Source organism: Malaclemys terrapin, chromosome 1, assembly GCF_027887155.1.
Source record: "Malaclemys terrapin pileata isolate rMalTer1 chromosome 1, rMalTer1.hap1, whole genome shotgun sequence".
NCBI classification, from domain to species: Eukaryota; Metazoa; Chordata; order Testudines; family Emydidae; genus Malaclemys; species Malaclemys terrapin.
This window is the reverse complement of record NC_071505.1, coordinates 141,501,495-141,525,571: the sequence shown is the minus strand read 5'-3', so window position 1 is coordinate 141,525,571 and position 24,077 is coordinate 141,501,495. Positions and strand designations below refer to the sequence as shown.

Genomic DNA, 24,077 nt, shown 5'->3' with positions numbered 1-24,077 from the left:
CCAACCCTGATATTCTATGATCTTGTGTTGAGAGAACTTGGACTGGTGTGCCTTTTTGGAAAGGTGGTGTGGAACTGCAGCCTGCTCATTCCTTCTGTTCCAATCACACTGGAACATACTCCTAGCCAACTAAACCTGTGTGAAATGGGGGTGTCCAGACTGATGCAGGGGCATTTTGAGAACTGATTGGCCTTTGAATTTAATTTAAGGGTTTTTAAAAATCTTTCTGCTCCATAAGTTTGAAAATGGTTTATGGTAAGCTTGCTCTCCTGTGTTTAAAAAATAAAATAAACCTCACCACTATTTTCAGCCAATCTGAACTGATCTATTTGAAACCTGTTGGTGACCTTAGGTAGAACTGGGTAGAGAATTTTTTTTCCCCATGAACATTTTGTTAGGTGAGGGGAATTCTCAAAAGAAAGGGTTTCATTTCTTGACTATCTTCCTCAGTTTAACAAAAAGTTGTAGGTGGAGTGCACAGCATTGCCTATAGTTTTGGGTTGTCTAACCCTTCCCATTATAAACCTTGTTTTGCAATTACTAAAACTGCCCAACTCTTTCTTTCAGCCTGAAATTTCCCATGCTTGGGCTTTGAGATGGTTTTTTTTGTTTGTTTGTGTGTCAGCGCACAAACAGTTCAGGCTTTTCTGGGATCAGGGGTAGGTAACTTTGGCAGTGTGTGTAAAACAAAATCAGCTGTAACATCTCCATAGTTTAGAATAGGAATTCAAAAACTGGCCTGTCATGTTGAGAGAAGTTGTCTTTTGTTGTACCTGTGACTTGCCAAGTTATCTATGCCTCTAACCATCTCACCATTTGCCCAAACTCAGTGCAACTTACTCTACAGGTGTTCTTTAATTTGCAGAATGTTCCAAGTGCATAGGCTCTCAGTACCCCTTTGTTTAGGGGAAGATGCACTAGGCTTGAAGTCAATGGAACAGGGCCTCATGTATAGTCTTTTCTATTGCCTGGTGTTAATATTTCATAACCCTTGTGGCTAAATAAGGCTACATGTCCTTACCCAAGGGGCAGACAAATATTCTTCACTCTTTACAGCTGGAGGCAACTGAGAAATTGCACAAGCTCATGATCACATTACATACCTTCTTTCTCTCCCTCCCTCATCCATTATAAAGGATAGATAGTGGCTGAAGAAGGGTTGCTTGTGGGATGCCTACCACATTGGAAGATTGCATGAAGAAAGATGGCTTTGTGTTTAAGCCCCTGGATTGGAAACTAGGCAGATTTTCTGTATCTGACATGAACTTCAAGCTGCTCCTAGGTAAATCACTTAAACCAGAGTTTTTGCAAGATTGCTAATTGTATGCTCCTCCTCATTTTCTGGAGGCCCACCATGAAACACCTATAACCTGACTTCTCACACGTGCAGAATGCTCTCCAGTAAAGTTGGAGACAATGGGAGCTGAGGATGGTCGGTGCACCAAATGGGACTTAAAACAGTGGTCATACACAACTTTATCTTTGTCTCTGTGCCGGTGTTAGTCCTCAGCTATCTTATCTCCATCTCTGGGAGATGTTGGGAAGTTACATTCAGTTGTGTGGGAAGCTCTCTGACATTGTTGAAGAAGCCCATGAGGAAATGAATATTTGTTCCTGCGCTCAGTAAAAGAAATATTGGATTGCTGCCTCAGTGACTGAGCACTATTGTTCTTGTGCACTGAATGAGGGAAGGGTCCTAGGGAAAGATAGTATGTGACCGTGTAGATATTGTACCCCAATATATACTAGGATTATAGCATAAGATAGGATGATAGTAGGGAATTTGTTACTGAACTTGGGGATTGTGAATAAATGTGGCTATTGCTGTGCAAATAAACTATTTGGCCTTGTGTTTACTCTGCCACTTTTGGTGTTGAGTAGAAACCAGGCTGCATCACATTTCTGAATCTACAGCAAGTAGGTTATCTCATCAGCCTGCTATGTTCCAGTTTATTAAGACAAATGTTTAGTGTTAGGTCAATAAGGTCAAACTGCCCCAGTTGAAATCCAGCAAGACTTAACGCTGCCGCTTAAAAACTGATCAAAGCTTTAATAATGGCTGTTCTAGATGGAGGACTGCACCCTCTTATTGCCCTTCATTCTGCATGGTCTTGGAAGGCAAAAGTCTAGCTTGAGTTCTCAACATCCCTTCCTGTAGCATACAGCACTTTTGTTTCTCTCTCCGTGGCCCATGTGCCACTAGCACCCAGGGACAGCCCTCTTCCTTATGTCCTTGCCAAGAGCAATCCGATTTCCTGCAGCACTGATAAGGAGTGGGGGCCTTATGTGAGCAGATCAGCAGCATGTGGTGTGATATGCAATTCAGATAACTTTTCTTTTTTTGTGATCAACTGCAGAATTAATCTGAGGGCGGGGGAAAGACTGTCTTTTAAACAGAGAGCCAGGAGTAATGGTGTCTGGAAAGGGCTCCAGCCTGGGGCTCCTGTTCAGCAGCCTGCATTGTTCTTCACTACTGTAATTAAAATGCTACCTTGTGCTTCAGTGGGGGGTAGGAGTTTTGCTGGGAAGGATTTGACGTTCTGGTGTCTCTCTCCCTTGAACAGGGTCTCTCATGCAGTGTGGCTGCAGAGTTGACAGGAGTGTCATTTCCACAGCAGCGGCTAGGCGTGCCTACATTGGCTTCACTTGAGTGCTTGCATAGCTCACAGCTGTGCCACTGCAGCAGGGCTGTGGTCTGTCAGATCTTACAGTGCTGGGGCAGCCAGTTTGGGCTGGAGCTGGGAGATTCCCAGGGCCAACATAAGTGGTGCAGTATTAATAGATACAGCAGTAAATCTAGCTCCACTAGTGTGAGGGACTCCTGTGGTTGAGTGCCTGTTGGGGAACAGGAGAAGGTATAAGCCAGCTCAGGTGTGAGTGTGGCAAGAGATAGCCTATGCCCCACAGAGCTGGCCTTACAGAACTCACCCTGCATCTGGGCATTACTGAAGGAAAGCTCCATATAGTACCCACATACTAGTCAAGGAATGCTACAGAACCCCCACCTCTGCCACGAGTTTATTTACAAAAATGTTACAGGCCACCGTGCCTTCCCCCTGAGACTTTAAAATTCCATATTTCTTCCACACAGGAACAATCCCCCCTTGCAGCAAAAGCAGCCTATCCCCACATTTGGAACAGGCTGCAGGAGAAAACAGGTGGCAGGAGAAGGGGAGGTACAGGTCACACATGGTGGGGTCTGAATTGCCCTGCTTCAGCATTAACCCTGGTTCTCTCTCATGGAAGAAAACAGGGAAGCACATGAGCAAGAGCAGGGTACCCCATTTCCTTCTTTTTCAGGCTCTCCCCTCCCTCACAGGGAGGATGGGGCAGTGTATAGTAGGGGAAGGCATATACCCTTATTTAGCATTATTGGCAGATATACTCACTGCAAAGAAAGTTAAGAAGAATCCTTTCCCTGATCTCTGCAGCTGATTGTACCTGCTTCCACCATAACAATGAAATGGGGAAGGCAGATGCACTGTTGCAGCAATGGGGAACATATGCTACAAAGTTGGTAGCGGGGAAAGCAGGGATGGGGCTTTCTGCTGTCCCAGCCCCTGTGTAGGTTCCCCAGAGATTCTTCTCTGTATTTCCGCTCTTGTCTCTCAACAGATCTTAACAGGGCCATCACTCCATGTATCTGTGCATCCCTAAAGATTTCCCCCTCTGTATCACTCAGGCCTCAGTCTGTGCTGCAGGGGCTATTTCAGTACTGCACAGAATATGTTACAGAGAATGTCAAGTGTTGGAGCTGAGAAGGGTGTCCTGGCTCTGGAGTATGTACAGCACCCTGCAACCTCGGTGCAGACTCACACATGGATGGAGCAGGCAGATTTTACAGGAGAGTTCTTTTTGTCCTGTTAGTTGCTTTGATCACCTCAGTCTCCCTTCTTGGAAACAACTGCCCTGGGAATGGCTCCAAGTGATACCCAGTAGGCTTGGGAATGTTGGTAGCTTGAGGGCCTGAGGCCCGGTCACTCCTTGAAGCCCTGGATGCTACAGAGAATCCTCTTCTGGTGGCCTGGAAGCGACACCCCCATCTTTTTCAAGTCCCTTAAAGAGATTGGGGGAGGGAGAAGAGAAAGATCAGCTGACTCGCTGCTCTTGCTCCTTGTTGACAGGGGAAGGGAATGGCACATAGCTACCGTTCATTCTGTGGAAATCAAACCCTAGGATCAGTTCCTAGGTCCAGGCACTTCCCCCTCCCTCTAGCTTAGAGCTGCTGGCCCCCAGTGCCTTCCCCTGTAGTCAATGGATGTTGAGAGCCCACTGCAGGGCTGCATGTCACTGCTGCCATCAGACTCAGCAGCTTACTCTTCCCGCCAGCTGCTGTCTTCTTGGCATGAGCATGTGGAGGGAGGACGATGGACACCCATGGCACTGGACCTAAATGTCATTGCTGTAAATATTCCACCTGATACAGTTGTGTCCCCCTCCTCCCCCACCAAATCAATCAGCCTCTTCATACATCCCACTCCTGTGGCTCCTGCCCTTCCTCTGGGCAGATGCTTCCTTAAATTACGTACTTACCGTACTCCCCTGGTGCTATGCACACTGGTCCCAACCCCTCCCATTTCCTGATATCTCCTTGCAAGCACGAGGGCTGTGCCACCCACAGGGCCGGCTCCAGGCACCAGTGGAGGAAGCATGTGCCTGGGGCGGCACATGCTAAAGGGCAGCACAGTCTGGGTGGCTTTTTTTTTGCTTCGGCAGTTCGGGCGGAAGTCCAAGCGGCTTTTTTTTTTTTTTTTGCTTGGGGCGGCGAAAATGGTAGAGCAGGCCCTGGCCACCCATGCAGCCTGCTCTGACTCCTTCCTATTGAGCATCAACCGCATGGGCTCCCTGCTGTCCAGATGGCATGGATGAGCAGCACCTGGTTCAGGCTCCACATTGACAGAGCAGAGAAGACTTTGTTAGTTGGCAAAGCCTGCAGAGGAATCTGTCCTCAAAGGTAGGGGGAGTCCTGCTAGATTCAGTTCTGCTCCTGGATGTACTTTCCCCTTTGGCTCTGAGCAGGAGACACCCACTTTCCTGGCAATAGAGATCCAGGCAGAGCTTTAGCATCTCCAGGCCAGACATGCTGCACCTGGAGCAGACTGATTGCCACTGAGAAGCTAAAGCTGGTAGAGCACAGAGTGTCTGGCCAGCTAACTGAGAGAGACCATGGAGAACATGTCCCTACAGAGCCTCACATTCTGCCTTCCCTGCTTAGCCAGTTCAGAGTCTGATGCAAGCCCCTGGTCCTCCTTTCCAAAGCCCTACATGGGCTGGGAGCTGGCTCACTCAGGAGACTGCCTCTCAGTGCTCAAGAAGAGCAGCTGCCTGTGGCTGATGGCACGTCTGGGAGGACACAGCATAACCCTTATATTTCAGACTCCAGGAGGGCAGAGAAGACCATCAGCTGGCAGAGTCTATGAGGAAGGGGAGGGCTACAGCTATGGAACAAGCTCCAGGGGATTAGGATGAGTCGGTTTTATCACCTTCCGGGAAAGGGGAAAGCTCCCCCTCTTTGTGACTCTAGGGAGCAGGAAGGGGATGCTATGATCCCCTTGGATAATCTGTGTACCCATTTCTGGAGGTGTGCTCAGATACCACAGATGGCTGCATAAATTTAGTGTGGGTCTCGCCCCTGGCCCGAAGGGGAGCCAGGACCGCCCAGGAGGGCCGCAGTGGTTTCAGCTTACTCAGTAGTGAGTTCCAGGATGGATTCCATGGTGTCCAAGCCAGCAGTGCGGAAGTTGATGATATACCGCTTCATGCGGATGGATTCCAGCCATTCTGGGATTGACTGATAAGGGATCCCATCAGACCCACTGCAGCTGGGGAGCCGCAGCGTCACCCTGGGGACAAAAAGTCATCATCAAGGCAACTACCTTGAACTGAATGCCAGCACCATAAAACTGGAAATTATCTAAAGAGCAAGAATACCCTCTGCTGAGGCCAGACAGGTATGTCTGCTCCTACACTCCCTGAGCCCTAACTCAGCAACAGTGTCCTGTGCTGACACCAAAGAGACCGTACTTCCATGTCCTGCACACATAGCCTGGAGGCTCCTCTCCCCTATTTTGTCATTGCCCCATCCTCTGGGGAAAGCACCAATGCTGGAGCCAGGAACTAACTGCATTCTCTCCCAGTTCTGTGGAACCTCCCAACCCAGCACCACCTACCTGGGGTCAAAGTCTGCAACAGATCGGAGTAAATGGGGGCTGGAGATGAAGTGTTCTAGCTGGCCCTGGATCTCCTGGAAGCGGGGCCGTCGCATGCGATCATGTGACCAGCAGCCTTTCATGAGCTCATAGAGGATGGATGGGCAGTCTACAGGGGGTGGGAGTCGGTACCCATCCTCTATACTCTTCATCACCTACACACAGAAGGGCAGAGAGACTTGTGACCAGATTTTACTCATGGCAGAGACGCCACAGAGATAATCAAAGAGGAGCCAGAATGCCTCCATAGGAAAGGCCATGCGATGGTCAGTGTTTTATGGGGCCCTGTGCAATGAAAAGCAGATGGGGTCACTTCATAAACAGGGGTGTGGGAAAGTTACTGGACAGGATGCTTGGAGGTGCCAGGGAGCACATTGATAGGTACACTTGTCACTGTGCCCCCATCTCCATACACACATGTTCATCTTTGCAGATGTGAGATATGGGGGTCTATAGTCCTGTCCCAGGATTGGTGGGGAAAGGGTTAACAGTCTCTGAGGAAGAATCCAGTGGGATAACCTTGCTGAGCTGGGGGTGGGGAATAGGGACAATGAGATAAGATAATAATCCAGACTACTTCAAAAGGGTAGTCTAGGTAGGAGGAGACCGAGAGGGGTTTTCAGAGGGGAAGGGGGGAAAGAGCTTTTCTCTGTACTCATGGTGGCCTTGGTCGGAGTAAGCCACCTTTATCTTTATATAGGATTATGGCTAAAGAAGCCCTTGCTTAACCAACCCTGTTGGGACCAGCCTTCCACGTGGGGTGGGGGAAATACAGGTGTGACACTCCACAGGGCTGGGTCTTTGTTTCCTTGCCCCACTAACATGAATGAGGTCAGGGTAAAAAGAGTTTATTCCCCTGTTTTAAGGCAGGGGTTAGCATACACTAGTGGCAGTGGCTACTCTTAGAGGGGCTGGGGTGCCACAGCAGGGACTGCAGACAATGGGTTCCCCAAAGTAGGTGGTCTTATGTGCCTTATCCATTCCATTCCCAGCCTAGGCCCTGATTCTTGCTCAGTATATGACCTCCATGCTAACACCACAGCCGTTCCCTCCCTGTTACCTCCTGATTGGTCATGTCTCCATAGGGCTTGTCCCCAAAGGACAGCACCTCCCACATGACAATGCCGTAACTCCAGACGTCACTGGCTGAAGTGAAGATCCGATGGGCAATGGCCTCGGGTGCTGTCCAGCGGATGGGGATCTTCCCGCCCTGCAGGGAGGGACCAGAGCACAGCTAGCGGTTACCGTCTGGTCATATTTCAGCACTGTTCATCCCAGAGGATCCCAAAGTGCAGTACAAACCACATATAACAATGTGCTTACTTCATCCACCAGTGACATGCAGCCACCGCTGGGCTAAATGAGGCAACTTTTTAACAGTGAGTGACATAGTTTTGGAGGGAAAATGGAGGAGACTCCTTTATCCAACTGAATCTATAGGGGGAATGCTAGGGTGGCATCATAGAACCATCCAGGTTGGAATTTAGTCAGGACACTACGGTTAATCCCCAAAGTTTATATAAAGTGACACAGGCTCTTAGCTGACTGCAAATGATCAGGACTTTGGTTTTATGCCTCACCTAAAAGACAGCCCCTCCAGCACAGTGCTGGCCAGCACCACACTGAGCTCCATACTTACTCCAGAGGGAAGAGCACCACCTTCTGAGTCACCCACACCCCTCCTTGGAGGTTTCCCATCCAAATCTTCACCTGGCCTGGCCTCCCTTAGCATGAAATCCAGAAGGCTCTCTACCCACAATGTACAATAACTCCATTTAGAAGTTATAAGACCCTGAGGGGCCCCAGTCTTCACACAGGTTGTTGCCATGTCACCTTAGTTTCGTACGTCCCCTCCACATCGTTTTCCAATATCCGGGACAGGCCAAAGTCAGACACCTTGCACTGCAGGCTGTGAGTTACCAGGATGTTGCGGGCAGCCAGGTCCCGGTGCACGTAGTTGCGGTCTGAGAGGTAGGTCATGCCTGAGGCAATGCCCTGCAGCATAACCACCAGCTGTACAGAGCTGAACTTCTCCTCGTTCTCCTACAGGGTGAGGGGGAAAGAAACAGGTTCCATCAGATCACTGGAGTCTGCAGATTCTTGGCTAGCAGGCTTACCAGCTCGCAAGGGGACTAGCGAACATCACAGGTGAGAGGATCAGAAGGGAGGAAGGAGAGCCCTCTGGAATCATAACCAGGGATCTGCAGTTCGTTCCCCAGCAGTGAAAGACCCTGGACAATAAACAGGCTGAATGGGATCCAGCCTCAGCTGCTGCAGCTGTGGGTGCAATTCCCAGCGAACAGAGCTCTCTGTGAGTGGAAGTGGCCAAGACGGCCTAGTATCCCTGCCCCTCAGCACCTGCAATGGCTGGCAAGTGCCCACAGCATACAAACACATTACAGCAAAGAGTCCTGTGGCACCTTATAGACTAACAGCCGTATAGGAGCATGAGCTTTCGTGGGTGAATACCCACTTCTTCGGATGCATATACGTCTGTTAGTCTATAAGGTGCCACAGGACTCTTCGCTGCTTTTACAGATCCAGACTAACACGGCTACCCCTCTGATACTAAAAACATTACAAACTCTGGTCCCTCACCCGGAGGAACATGTCCAGGGCACCATTCTCCATATACTCAGTGATGATCATCATCGGCTTCCCTGGGGCAAGAGGAAAAGAGAGCATTACCCACACTGCATCCCTCTCTGCTACAGGACCCACCGCGAGCCACCCGGCTCCCTTACCCACAAAGCAGCATGACTCCTCACCTCCTGTTCACCCTGCAGTGCCCTCCACCCCACACTCCCAACTTGGAGCCCACCCCCAGCCAGCTCCCTGCCTTCCCCCCTCACACCTCCAGAGATGAATTCATACCTTTCCTCTCCTCATGCCCACAGGAGACACATCCCTTCTCCTCACTCCCCCACCATCCTTACTAGGGGCTCTCATGATGGTGTCCCCAGACTCCTACAAAGCTACATCTCTCCCTGCCACAGGCTAACATGATGGCAGTCTTCCTCTCCTCCCTGCACAGGCTAGTGGGCAGCATCCTCTCCTCCTCTGGCTCTCACAGGAATATGGCCATTCTACCCACACCTTGGACTCGCACAGCGGTGCCCATCACTGCCCATCCCACAAGGGCTCTTACGCTTGGTGACGACCCCCTCCAGGTGCACGATGTTGTGGTGATTGAACTGGCCCATGATTGTTGCCTCACGCAGAAAATTCCACCACTGAGAGTCCGAATACGTTGACTTCAGGGTCTTGATAGCAACCACAATGCGCTCCTTCCCTGGCAGGCGCAAGGTGCCGCGATAGACCTCCCCGAACTCCCCTGCGGCATTGCCAGAGACAGGAGGTTACTGGGGAACACAGGAATAGGGGCGGCAGACAAGGGGAGGTGTGAGGGGGAACCCAGGAATGAGGGCATGGAGATAGCCCCAATGAGACTCACCCTCCCCAATAACATTCTCCATGGTGACATAGGCCACATCTAGTTCCTTGGTGAACTCCAAGACCCCCCTGCTCGGGTCCTCATAGGGCTGTAGATCCACATAGGGCTTCAACCAGACCTTCTCCTCTATGGCAAAGAGAAACAGAGAGAAATAAACACCCTGTCACCAAGATTCCTGGGACCCCCTTGAGAGCCAGGATGCTCTGGCTGGAAAGCCAGAGCACTGGGCGAACCAGCTAGCAATCGTATGTGGAAAACCAGAGCCATTAAGGGAAGAGAGAAACTAATGTAGAAAGTCAGTGCTGACAGCCAAGGATGCTCATCCAGAGCCAGGGCCCTCCAGTCTCTCTCATTAAGAATGTCTGACCCACCCCAGACCTCCCCCTGGACTCGCTGCCAGGACTCTCTCTCAGCAGAGCTCCCCTTCCCTTCCTGGCTTTGGATCTCACCTCGGTCGAAGGCTGAGATGTCATAGTCTGGCCGTGCTTGGTGACAACGGGCTTTCCTGGAAGACATAGACAGACAGACAGTCACCATCAAACCTGAACGACTAACAGAGCAACAGGCAGGGCCGGCTCCAGCGTTTTTGCTGCCCCAAGCGGTGGGAAAAAAAAAAGCCACGATCAGCGGCACTTCGGCAGCAGTTCTACCATGCCACTTCATTCTTTGGCGGCAATTCAGCAGCAGGTCGTTCCCTCCGAGAGGGACTGGGGGACCCGCCGCTGAATTGCCACCAAAGAGCTGGACGTGCCGCCCCTTTCCGTTGGCCGCCCCAAGCACCTGCTTAGGGCGCTGGTGCCTGGAGCTGGCCCTGGCAACAGGACAATGAGGCAAAGGCAAGAGCAGACGTCTCAGAGTCCTTTCCCCAGCTGGTCAGGAAAAGGGCTCCATGCACTCTGCAGCAGTGTGGATCCAAGTGCTGCACCCACTTCCCTGTCTTCCAATGCCAAAGGTGAGAAACACTGCAGCAGCTTTATTTACAGTTAAAACTGAGGTTTTAACTCACTATACATGGGAATGAACAATACCATTGCACAGGGCCCAGGGAAGTTACTTAGAGATTAAAATCCATTAATTTACATTGTCCCCATACTTTTAGTTTTCAGTGTGCCACAGGTCCTTCTAGTGACAATACATAATGGCATCATAGAGATGCTGTAGAATTTAGTAGCTGAACTGGCATGGGGACAGCTGTGGGAGGTGGCATATGTGAGGTTGATATCATGGATATGTACATTAGCTGGATGTTTCTGCTGAAGTGATCAGTAGTGAAATAAGTTACCCATGCTATGTAAATTATTGCATAACAACAACAAACTGTCACAGCTAATACTCCCTTAATAGAAACAGAGCAATTCACACCTCTCAGAACTATTGTTCTTCTTTGAGTGCTTGCGCATATTGATTCCAATTAGGTGTGCGTGTGCCGCATGCACGGCCATCGGAAAGTTTTCCCCTAGCAACACCCGTGGGGTCAGATGTGGAGCCCCCTGGAGTGGCGCCTTCACGTCGCTCAATATATACCCCAGCCGAAACGGCACCTCACCAGTTCCTTCTTACTGCCTGTAACAGTTGTTGGAACTATGGAGTCTTGCTCTGCTTGCTCTCCACGTTTCCCTAACTCTCTAGATAGTTGTTGTAAGTTTGGTTTATAGTTCTTATTTTTGGTTTTTAGTTAGTGTTAGCTGGATTGGGGGTTTTCCCCTCCACCCCAAGCCTTCTTCTTGGGCTCCATGCCCAAGTCTCCAGGATTCAAGCCCTGCCGGTCCTGGTCTAAGCCCATGCCAATGGACAACCGCCATGACTCTTGTCTGAAGTGTCTCGGGGAGGCTCATCAAGCCGAAAATTGCAGGATCTACAAAGGGTTTAGTTCTCGGACTAAAAAGGAGCTTGACTTCCGCTTAAAGCAGCTCCTTGTGGAGGCAGCTCTTAGCCCTCAGCCTCCTTTGGTGCGGCCCCCCCGCGGTTGGACTCTGACTGAGACCCGCAGCACCAACGCTTCCTGGCACCACAACCGGCGACATTGGCTAGACACTGCTCCCACTGCCCTGGTCGGAAGCGGCACTGGAAGCTGGAAAAGGGTGGCTCTCCTACACCGAGACCAGCTTCCCTGGAGCCAACTATTGGGCTGCATCCCAGAGGGGAGCTCCCAGGAGCAAAGGCCGCAGTCCCGGCACCGTTGACACCGGCCCTGCAGGGGGATCCGTTGAGTCCGGTGCCACCAGACTCCCCAACCCGCAGTGTGGTACAAGTCCAGCTACCTTCTACCCCGGACACCCGTGCAGCAGCGAGGGACCTCATTGCCATGATGGCATCGGGGTCCCCTCAGCTCCACGCCAACATCCCAGGGCCATCTTGGGGCAAGCTGGCATTGATTCACCTGTCAGCACCGTCGGTCAAGCTGCGGCACTGTTCCCGCTCCCGGCACTGCTCTCCATCGCGGTGCTGGTCATAGACTCATAGAATATCAGGGTTGGAAGGGACCTCAGGAGGTCATCTAGTCCAACCCCCTGCTCAAAGCAGGACCAATTCCCAACTAAATCATCCCAGCCAGGGCTTTGTCAAGCCTGACCATAAAAACCTCTAGGGAAGGAGATTCCACCACCTCCCTAGGTAAGCCATTCCAGTGCTTCACCACACTCCTAGTGAAAAAGTTTTCCCTAATATCCAACCTAAACCTCCCCCACTGCAACTTGAGACCATTACTCCTTGTTCTGTCATCTGCTGCCACTGAGAACAGTCTAGATCCATCCTCTTTGGAACCCCCTTTCAGGTAGTTGAAAGCAGCTATCAATTCCCCCCCCCCCCCATTCTTCTCTTCTGCAGTCTAAACAATCCCAGTTCCCTCAGCCTCTCCTCATAAGTCATGTGTTCCAGCCCCCTAATCATTTTTGTTGCCCTCCACTGGACTCTTTCCAATTTTGCCACATTCTTCTTGTAGTGTGGGGCCCAAAACTGGACACAGTACTCCAGATGAGGCCTCACCAATGTTGAATAGAGGGGAATGATCACGTCCCTCGATCTGCTGGCAATGCCCCTACTTATACAGCACCAAATGCCATTAGCCTTCATGGCAACAAGGGCACACTGCTGACTCATATCCAGCTTCTCATCCACTGTAACCCCTAGGTCCTTTTCTGCAGAACTGCTGCCTAGCCATCCGATCCCTAGTCTGTAGCAGTGCATGGGATTCTTCCGTCCCAAGTGCAGGACTCTGCACTTGTCCTTGTTGAACCTCATCAGGTTTCTTTTGGCCCAGTCCTCTAATTTGTCTAGGTCCCCCGGTATCCTATCCCTACCCAGCGTATCTACCACTCTCTCAGTTTATTGTCATCTGCAAACTTGCTGAGAGTGCAGTCCACGCCATCCTCCAGATCATTAATGAAGATATTGAACAAAACTGGCTCCAGGACCGACACTTGGGGCACTCCGCTTGATACCGGCTGCCAACTAGACCTGGATCTAGCCAGCTTTCTATCCACCCTATTCATTCATCCAGCCCATACTTCTTTAAGTTGCCGGCAAGAATACTGTGGGAGACCGTATCAAAAGCTTTGCTAAAGTCAAGGAATAACACATCCACTGTTTTCCCCTCATCCACAGAACCAGTTATCTCATCATAGAAGGCAATTAGGTTAGTCAGACATGACTTGCCCTTGGTGAATCCATGCTGACTGTTCCTGATCACTTTCCTCTCCTCTAAGTGTTTCATAATTGATTCTTTGAGGACCTGCTCCATGATTTTTCCACTACATTAGCCTTTTTCCAGTCATCGGGACCTCCCCCGATCGCCTTGAGTTTTCAAAGATAATGGCCAATGGCTCTGCAATCACATCCGCAAACTCCTTTAGCATCCTCGGATACAGCGCATCCGGCCCCATGGATTTGTGCTCATCCAGCTTTTCTAAATAGTCCCGAACCACTTCTTTCTCCACAGATGGCTGGTCACCTCCTCCCCATGATGTGCTGCCCAGTGCAGTAGTCTGGGAGCTGATCTTGTTTGTGAAGACAGAGGCAAAAAAATCATTGAGTACATTAGCTTTTTCCACGTCCTCGGTCACTAGGTTGCCTCCCTCGTTCAGTAAGGGGCCCACACTTTCCTTGACTTTCTTCTTGTTGCTAACATACCTGAAGAAACCCTTCTTGTTACTCTTAACATCTCTTGCTAGCTGCAACTCCAAGTGTGATTTGGCCTTCCTGATTTCACTCCTGCATGCCTGAGCAATATTTTTATACTCCTCCCTGGTCATTTGTCCAATCTTCCACTTCTTATAAGCTTCTTTTTTTGTGTTTAAGATGAGCAAGGATTTCACTGTTATTTACTATTCTTTCTACACATCGGGATGGTTTGTTCCTGCAACCTCAATAAGGATTCTTTAAAACACAGCAAGCTCTCCTGGACTCCTTTCCCCCTCACATTATTCTCCTAGGGGATCCTACCCATCAGTTCCCTGAGGGAGTCAAAGTCTGCTTTTCTGAAGTCCAGGGTCCATATTCTGCTGCTCTCCTTTCTTCCTTGTGTCAAGATCCTGAATTCGAACATCTCATGGTCACTGCCTCCCAGGTTCCCATTCACTTTTGCTTCCCCTACTAATTCTTCCCTGTTTGTGAGCAGCAGGTCAAGAAGAGCTCTGCCCCTAGTTGGTTCCTCCAGCACTTGCACCAGAAAATTGTCCCCTACACTTTCCAAAAACTTTCTGGATTGTTTGTGCACCATTGTATTGCTCTCCCAGCAGATATCAGGGTGATTGAAGTCTCCCATGTGAACCAGGGCCTGTGATCCAGTAACTTCTATTAGTTGCCGGAAGAAAGCCTCGTCAACCTCACCCCCCTTGGTCTGGTGGTCTATAGCAGACTCCCACCACGACATCACCCTTGTTGCTCACACTTCTAAACTTAATCCAGAGACTCTCAGGTTTTTCTGCAGTTTCATACCAGAGCTCTGAGCAGTCATACTGCTCTCTTACATACAATGTAACTCCCCGACCTTTTCTGCCCTGTCTGTCCTTTCATAACAGTTTATATCCATCCATGACAGTACTCCAGTCATGTGAGTTATCCCACCAAGTCTCTGTTATTCCAATCACATTGGAATGTTCTTTGACTGTACCAGGATTTCCAATTCTTCCTGCTTCTTTCCCAGGCTTCTTGCATTTGTGTATAGGCACTTAAGATAACTCGCCGATCATCCCGTTTTCTCAGTATGAGACAGGAGTCCTCCCCTCTTGCGCTCTCCTGCTCCTGCTTCCTCCTGGTATCCCATTTCCCCACTTACCTCAGGGCTGTGGTCTCCTTCCCCCGGTGAACCTAGTTTAAAGCCCTACTTGCGGCACCGCTCTGGCTTGCATCGCCATTCCCCATCATGGCGCCACTCTGCCTGCTGGTCGCTATCACCGAGCAGATCCTGAACCTGGTGCCAATCTTGGCACCGTTCGTCATCTTGGCCCCGCTCCAGGTCCAGGTGCTGATCCATGTCCCGGTACCGATCCAGGTCTCGGCACCGCTCCCCAGCTTCACAGCATGTTCCACGTCTCCCCATCGACGCTCACTGACGCAGATCCGCTCAGCACCATGTGATGCAGCCCATAATGCTTTATGGAAATATGCTTATGAATGTATATATGACATAACTGGAATACGTTTTATGCTACATAAGCCATGTAACATATCTCTGTAAAGGTTATGATCTACTGAATATATTCATCCTATTTGTATGCATGTATCATTTTCATATTCAAAGTTATGAATATTGGCTGTGTACTTGTTTGATTTTAAGTAGCCTTAGTAAGGCATTTGGTCAGCTTCTTAAGAAAGGAATTTGCAAGTTAAGTGCCCAATCAAGAAACACTTAACGGACAATGGAATCTTGGAAGACTGTAATCCACATAAGAAGTCTACTTGGGACTTTCAAGGTAGCATGTGAACAATGGCTGCCACCTGTAAAGTTCTGAGTCATGCATGGACATGTGACTTGCCCATGTGACTCCAAAACTCCAGCTTGCGGCTGGATTCTGCATAGGAGAGAGGAAGGGGGCTCTACCCACAAGAGAAAGTCTACTTAAGCCCCTGGGAGACCCCTCCATTTTGTCTTCAGCTGGCTCAAGACAGCCTCTCCACCCCAAAGAATACTGGAACTGGAACAAAGGAACTGGAACAAAGTCCAGAAACACAGGGGTGTGAGTGATTGCTGGACCCAGACTAGAAGGAGGCTACTCTGTAAAAGAAGCTTACTGGAACATCTCTGAGGGTGAGGTTTCATCTGTATTCAGCTTCTTACTGTACTAGGCTTAGACTTGCGTATTTTATTTTATTTTGCTTGGTAATTCACTTTGTTCTGTCTGTTATTACTTGGAACCACTTAAATCCTACTTTTTGTATTTAATAAAATCACTTTTTACTTATTAATTAACCCAGAGTGTGTATTGATACCTGGGGGTGGGGGTGGGGGGGAAACAGCTGTGCATATCTCTCTATCAGTGTTACAGAGGGTGAACAATGTATGAGTTTATCCTGTATAAGTTTTATACAGGGTAAAATGGATTTACTTGGGGTTTGGACCCCATTGGGAGCTGGGCATCTGAGTGTTGGAGACAGGAACACTTCTTAAGCTATTTTCAGTTAAGCCTGCTGCTGTTGGGGGATGTTGTTCCGACCTGGGTCTGGGTTTGTAGCAGGCTAGTGTGTCTGGCTCAAACCAGGCAGGGTTCTGAAGTCCCAAGCTGCCAGGGAAAATGGGCTTAGAGGTAGTCCCAGCACATCAGTTGGCAGTTCCCAAGGGGTTTTCTGTGATCCAACCTGTCACACACCACCCTGGCCCTCGTGCTCTGGCTCTCACTCCTTGGGATCAGACACAGGTTTGAGGTTTTCGGACCGTGGCCAGTCAGACCGTGCCACCTTGATGTGGGGGTGGGGTCATGGCAGGCACATGGAGAGGGACCCACACAGGGACCCACCCAGTGGCCATTCTGGACTCCATGGGTGTACCACCAAACCCAGGGTGCACTGTCTGGGGCTTCCCGGTCAGCCCCCTCAGAGCCACGGGTGCTGGAAGCCGCCGCCAGTCGGCCTGCTCCGGGGGGTATGGAAGAGGTGGCATGCACTCTTCCCACTTTGGGACTCCAATCCCTGAGCCGGGCCCTGCTGTTGGTGACACAGGACAGCAGGCCCCCACAACGCAGGGGGGTCAAGACAACCCTCTTCCCCCTGTAGACTCCTCTTCCTCCTCCCCCGATGAGGCTGTGGCCGGCACCTCTATCTCAGGGCCACCTCCGATCGATATCCATGCCCACCAGGACCTCCTGCACAGGGTTGCGCGCAATATGAACCTGCAGGCTGAGGAGGTGATGGAATCGGAGGATCCTGTGGTGGACATTTTGGCCCCAGAAGGCCCGTCAAGGGTGGCCCTGCCTCTCATCAGGACCATCCAGACTAATGCCAAAACCATCTGGCAGACTCCAGCCTCCATTCCCCCTACGGCCAAGGGAGTGGAGTGCAAGTACTTTGTCCCCTCGAAGGGGTATGACTACTTGTTTACCCACCCGCAGCCCTGCTCGCTCATGGTTGCGGCTGTGAACGAGAAGGACCGACACAGTCAGCTGGCCCCTGCACCCAAGTCGAAGGACGCTAAGTGCCTCGACTTGTTTGGACGCAAAGTCGACTCTATGGGGAGGCTTCAGCTCCAGATCGCCAATCAGCAGGTGCTCCTGAGCCATTACAATTTTAACTCCTGGAATTCCATGCTGAAGTTCAAGGAGCTTGTGCCTCCTGAGTCCAGAGAGGAGTTTGGGGCCCTGGTTGACAAGGGGCAAAACAGTGGCACGGACCTCTTTGCAGGCCTCGCTGGATGCTGCAGACTTGGCCACGTGTACGTTGTCCTTTGGGATTGGTCATGTCCCCCGGAGGTTCAGCAGATGCTGCAAGACCTCCCCTTCGACGGGGAGGGTCTGTTCATGGAACAGATGGACTCTAGGCTGCACAGCCTTAAAGACTCAAGGGTGACCATGAAGTCACTGGGTATGCACACCCCAGCAACCCAGCAGAAACACTTCAAGCCTCAGCAACCGCAGCAGCACTCCTATCATCCTCAGCTGAGGCAGGATTTTTACAGACGGTGGGGGCGTAATGGCAGGAGGAAACCCCCTAACCCACTGTCTGGACAAGGCCAGGGCCCAACCAAGCCATCGCTGGGCTACAAACAGGCCTTCTGAAGGGACGCCCAAGGACGGCGTATCAGACCTCCCTCAGGATCTTACCTTACCTTTTTTGAATTGTTTATCCCATTTCCACCATGCTTGGTCGCAAACCACGGACCACTGGGTCCTTCACACGGTGGAAGCGGGATACTCTCTCCAATTTTGTTCCTCCCCACCCTCCCACCCTCCTTCCCCGTCCCTCTTTAGGGACACTTCTCACGAGCAACTCCTTATTCAGGAGGTGCAGGCGCTCTTCACCATGGGGGCGATCGAGGAGGTTCCAAGGGAACTAAGGGGCAGGGGGGTTTACTCCCGATATTTCCTAATCCACAAAGCCAAAGGGGGCCTCCGGCCTATTCTAGATCTGCGTGGGCTCAACAAATTCATGGTAAAGTTGAAGTTCTGCATGGTCTCCTTGGGCACCATTATACCTTCCCTGGATCCTGGAGACTGGTATGCTGCCCTCAACATGAAGGACACGTACTTCCACATAGCGATTCATCCGGCGCACAGACGTTGCCTCTTCTTTGTGGTCACCTGTGAACACTACCAGTTCACGGCCCTCCCCTTCGGCCTTTCCACGGCCCCCTGGGGGTTTATGAAATGTATGTCAGTTGTGGCTGCCTTCCTCCATCAACAGTGGGTGCAAGTATATCCTTACCTCGATGACTGGCTGATCTGGAGCTGCACCAGAGAACAGGTGCAGTCCCATCTCCACCTGGTCAGGGATACGTTTCTTCGGCTGGGTCTCCTCCTCAACATAGCAAAATCGACCCTGGAACCGACTCAGAGAATAGAGTTCATCGGGGTGGTTCTGGACTCCATTCAGGTGCGATCCCTCCTGCTGGACTCTCATTTCCAAGTTCTCGAGGCCTCATTCGAGGTCTTCAGAGCTTCCCGACCTCGACAGCAAGAAGTTGCCTGAGTCTTGGCCACATGGCTTCGTGTACATATGTGACCCGGCACACCAGGCTCTGGCTCTGGCTGCTGCAGGCCTGGCTCGCTTCAGTCTATTGCCCGGGGTGCGACAGCCTGAACTTGGTGGTCACCATTCTGGAGCGGGTCCTCGCCTCCCTCTGCTGGTGGCTATATTCCTGGGTGGTGTGCGAAGGGGTCCCCTTTCACAGTCTGTAGCCTTCCTTGTCCCTGGTCACAGATGCGTCAGCCCTGGGGTCGGGCGCTCATCTCGGCAACCTTTGGACTCAGGGCCTATAGTTCCCGTCCGCACTCTCCCTCCATATCAACATCTCAGAGCTGATGGCAGTGTGTCTTGCTTGTTGGGCCTTCCAGGAGCACCTGCAGGGTTGTTGTGTGGCAGTTCTCATGGACAACACCACGGCCATGTTCTACATCAACAAGCAAGGAGGGGCCCACTCCTCTTCCCTCTGCCAGGAAGCCATTCAACTGTGGTAGTTCTGTATAGCCCACTCCATTCACCCGGTGGCATCCTTCCTTCCTGGGATCTAGAACACGCTGGCAGACTACCTCAGCAGGTCTTTCCACTCGCATGAGTGGTCTCTCCAGCCGGATGTTGTCCACCCCATCTTCCAAAGGTGGGGTTTTCCCCAGGTTGATCTGTTCGCCTTCCGCAGCAACAGGAAGTGCCCAGCGTTCTGCTCCTTCCAGTGTTGCTGCCCAGGCTCCCTCACAGACACGTTCCTGCTTCCCTGGACGGGTCGCCTGTTTTATGCCTTCCCTCCATTTTCCCTTGTGCACAAGGTCCTGCTCAAGATCCGCAGAGATGGGGCAAGGGTGATTCTGGTGGCTCTGGTGTGGCCCAGGCAGCATTGGTACACCATGCTGTTGGAACTGTCCATGGACGTTCCAGTCCCGTTGCCTCTGTCATCCCGACCTGCGGTCTCTCCACCTCACAGCATGGATGCTGCATGGCTAAACCCTATGGAGCTTCTGTGTTCGGACTCCGTATGGCAAATACTACTGGGCAGCAGGAAGCCTTCCACTCGAGCCATGTACCTGGTGAAGTGCAAGCAGTTTTTGTGTTGGTGAGACCAGGGCCACACCCCACCCCTCCAGGCACTGGTGCTCCTCATTTTGGAGTATCTCCTGCACCTGAAACAGCAAGGCCTCGCGGCATCTTCTGTGAAGGTTCACCTTGCGGCCATCTTGCCAATCCTATGGTTGCTCACTTTCTCAAGGGCTTGGACCGCTCCTACCCTCAAATCCGGCAGCCTGTCCCCGCGTGGGACCTTAATCTGGTCCTTTCGAGGCTCATGGGGCCCCCGTTCGAGCCTCTGGCCACATGCTCCCTCCTGTATCTCTCCTGGAAGACGGCTTTCCATGTCGCCATCACATTGGCGAGGTGCGTCTCCGAGCTAAAGGCCCTTACCTCAGAACCACCTTACACGGTCTTCCATAAGGAAGGTACACCTCAGACCTCACCCAGCCTTTCTTCCCAAGGTGGTGTTGGCTTTCCACACCAGCCAGCTCATTTTTCTGCTTGTTTTTTACCCTAAACCTCACGCCAGTCCCCGGGAGCAGTGGCTGCATTCTTTCGATGTCCGCAGGGCTCTGGCCTTCTACATTGAGCACACTAAGCCATTCAGGAAATTGACTCAGCTTTTCATTGTGGTGGCAGACCAGATGAAGGGTCTCCCAGTCTCCTCTAAGAGGATCTCTTCTTGGATTACGTCCTGCAGCCACGCTTGCTATGAGCTGGCCAGCGTACCGACCCCAGCTCTCACCGCTCACTCCACTAGGGCCCAGGCCTCGTCGGCGGCATTCCTGGCCCAGGTACCAATTCAAGAAATTTGCAGGGCAGCAAATTTGGTCCTTGGTACATACTTTCGCCTCGCACTATGCCATCATCCGGCGTGCCAGGGACGATGCAGCTTTTAGTAGAGCGGTACTGCAGTCCACATTGCTTCACTCCGACCCCACCACCTAGGTAAGGCTTGGGAGTCACCTAATTGGAATCAATTGGAGAGACTGCCGAGACTCATCAAGCCCTCAGATCGCTACCCCTTCCTGCTTCTCCACGTGGGCACCAATGATACTGCCAAGAATGACCTTGAGCGGATCGCTGCAGACTACGTGGCTCTGGGAAGAAGGATAAAGGAGTTTGAGGCGCAAGTGGTGTTCTCGTCCATCCTCCCTGTGCAAGGAAAAGGCCTGGGTAGAGACCGTCGAATCGTGGAAGTCAACGAATGGCTACGCAGGTGGTGTCGGAGAGAAGGCTTTGGATTCTTCGACCATGGGATGGTGTTCCAAGAAGGAGGAGTGCTAGGCAGAGACGGGCTCTACCTAACGAAGAGAGGGAAGAGCATCTTCGCCAGCAGGCTGGCTAACCTAGTGAGGAGGGCTTTAAACTAGGTTCACCGGGGAAGGAGACCAAAGCCCTGAGGTAAGTGGGGAAATGGGATCCTGGGAGGAAGCACAAGCAGGAGAGCACAAGAGGGGAGGACTCCTGTCTCATGCTGAGAAAGAGGGACGATCGATGAGTTATCTTAAGTGTCTATACACAAATGCAAGAAGCCTGGGAAACAAGCAGGGAGAACTGGAAGTCCTGGCACAGTCAGGGAACTATGATGCGATTGGAATAACAGAGACTTGGTGGGATAACTCACATGACTGGAGTACTGTCATGGATGGATATAAACTGTTCAGGAAGGACAGGCAGGGCAGAAAAGGTGGGGGAGTTGCGTTGTATGTAAAAGAGGAGTATGACTGCTCAGAGCTCCAGTATGAAACTGCAGAAAAACCCGAGAGTCTCTGGATAAAGTTGAGAAGTGTGAGCAACAAGGGTGATGTCGTGGTTGGAGTCTGCTATAGACCACCAGACCAGAGAGATGAGGTGGACGAGGCTTTCTTCTGGCAACTAGCAGAAGTTGCTAGATCACAGGCCCTGGTTCTCATGGGAGACTTTAATCACCCTGATATCTGCTGGGAGAGCAATACAGTGGTGCACAGACAATCCAGGAAATTTTTGGAAAGTGTAGGGGACAATTTCCTGGTGCAAGTGCTGGAGGAACCAACTAGGGGCAGAGCTTTTCTTGACCTGCTGCTCACAAACAGGGAAGAATTAGTAGGGGAAGCAAAAGTGGATGGGAACCTTGGAGGCAGTGACCACGAGATGGTCGAGTTCAGGATCCTGACACAAGGAAGAAAGGAGAGTAGCAGAATACGGACCCTGGACTTCAGAAAAGCAGACTTTGACTCCCTCAGGGAACAGATGGGCAGGATCCCCTGGGAGAATAACATGAAGGGCAAAAGGGTCCAGGAGAACTGGCTGTATTTTAAAGAATCCTTATTGCGGTTGCAGGAACAAACCATCCCGATGTGTAGAAAGAATAGTAAATATGGCAGGCGACCAGCTTGGCTAAACAGTGAAATCCTTGCTGATCTAAAACGCAAAAAAGAAGCTTACAAGAAGTGGAAGATTGGACAAATGACCAGGGAGGTGTATAAAAATATTTCTCAGGCATGCAGGAGTGAAATCAGGAAGGCCAAATCACACTTGGAGTTGCAGTTAGCAAGAGATGTTAAGAGTAACAAGAAGGGTTTCTTCAGGTATGTTAGCAACAAGAAGAAAATCAAGGAAAGTGTGGGCCCCTTACTGAATGAGGGAGGCAACCTAGTGACCGAGGATGTGGAAAAAGCTAATGTACTCAATGATTTTTTTGCCTCTGTCTTCACGAACAAGGTCAGCTCCCAGATTGCTGCACTGGGCAGCACAATATGGGGAGAAGGTGACCAGCCCTCTGTGGAGAAAGAAGTGGTTCGGGACTATTTAGAAAAACTGGACGTGCACAAGTCCATGGGGCCGGATGCGCTGCATCCGAGGGTGCTAAAGGAGTTGGCGGGTGAGATTGCAGAGCCATTAGCCATTATTTTTGAAAACTCATGGCGATCGGGGGAGGTCCCAGATGACTGGAAAAAGGCTAATGTAGTGCCCATCTTTAAAAAAGGGAAGAAGGAGGATCCGGGGAACTACAGGCCAGTCAGCCTCACCTCAGTCCCTGGAAAAATCATGGAGCAGGTCCTCAAGGAATCAATTATGAAACATTTAGAGGAGAGGAAAGTGATCAGGAACAGTCAGCATGGATTCACCAAGGGCAAGTCGTGCCTGACTAACCTAATTGCCTTCTATGATGAGATAACTGGCTCTGTGGATGAGGGAAAAGCAGTGGATGTGTTATTCCTTGACTTTAGCAAAGCTTTTGATACGGTCTCCCACAGTATTCTTGCCGCCAAGTTAAAGAAGTATGGGCTGGATGAATGGACTGTAAGGTGGATAGAAAGCTGGCTAGATCGTCGGGCTCAACGGGTAGTGATCAATGGCTCCATGTCTAGCTGGCAGCCGGTTTCAAGCGGAGTGCCCCAAGGGTCGGTCCTGGGGCCGGTTTTGTTTAATATCTTTATTAATGATCTGGAGGATGGTGTGGACTGCACTCTCAGCAAGTTTGCAGATGACACTAAACTAGGAGGCGTGGTAGATACATTAGAGGGTAGGGATCGGATACAGAGGGACCTAGACAAATTAGAGGATTGGGCCAAAAAAAACCTGATGAGGTTCAACAAGGACAAGTGCAGAGTCCTGCACTTAGGACGGAAGAATCCCATGCACTGCTACAGACTAGGGACCGAATGGCTAGGTAGCAGTTCTGCAGAAAAGGACCTAGGGGTCACAGTGGATGAGAAGCTGGATATAGTCAACAGTGTGCTCTTGTTGCCAAGAAGGCTAACGGCATTTTGGGCAGTATAAGTAGAGGCATTGCCAGCAGATCGAGGAAAGTGATCGTTCCCCTTTATTCAATATTGGTGAGGCCTCATCTGGAATACTGTGTCCAGTTTTGGGCCCCACACTACAAGAAGGATGTGGAAAAATTGGAAAGAGTCCAAAGAAGGGCAACAAAAATGATTAGGGGTCTGGAGCACATGACTTATGAGGAGAGGCTGAGGGAACTGGGATTGTTTAGTCTCCAGAAGAGAAGAATGAGGGGGGATTTGATAGCAGCCTTCAACTACCTGAAGGGGGGTTCCAAAGAGGATGGAGCTCGGCTGTTCTCAGTGGTGGCAGATGACAGAACAAGGAGCAATGGTCTCAAGTTGCAGTGGGGGAGGTCTAGGTTAGATATAGGAAACACTATTTCACTAGGAGGGTGGTGAAGCACTGGAATGCGTTACCTAGGGAGGTGGTGGAGTCTCCTTCCTTGGAGGTTTTTAAGGCCCAGCTTGACAAAGCCCTGGCTGGGATGATTTAGT

The 24,077-nt window shown here is 50.9% G+C and overlaps 1 protein-coding gene across 3 annotated transcripts in view; it reads right to left on the bottom strand.

Annotated features, from left to right (window-relative positions):
• Positions 1–1,935: 1,935 nt before the first annotated feature.
• EPHA1 (EPH receptor A1) overlaps positions 1,936–24,077 on the bottom strand; it is a 71,502-nt gene continuing 49,360 nt past the window's right edge. For 2 of the 3 annotated variants that reach the window (XM_054041032.1, XM_054041037.1), the window contains 9 exons: positions 10,113–10,168; positions 9,664–9,789; positions 9,358–9,543; positions 8,808–8,869; positions 8,043–8,252; positions 7,270–7,419; positions 6,171–6,364; positions 5,688–5,843; positions 1,936–4,056 (listed from right to left, as the gene is read on the bottom strand). In XM_054041032.1, the coding sequence (XP_053897007.1) occupies positions 3,978–4,056; positions 5,688–5,843; positions 6,171–6,364; positions 7,270–7,419; positions 8,043–8,252; positions 8,808–8,869; positions 9,358–9,543; positions 9,664–9,789; positions 10,113–10,168 (1,219 nt within the window). In that variant the 3' untranslated portion in view covers positions 1,936–3,977. The remainder of the gene's footprint in view (positions 4,057–5,687; positions 5,844–6,170; positions 6,365–7,269; positions 7,420–8,042; positions 8,253–8,807; positions 8,870–9,357; positions 9,544–9,663; positions 9,790–10,112; positions 10,169–24,077) is intronic. The other variant, XM_054041044.1, reaches the window with a different exon arrangement.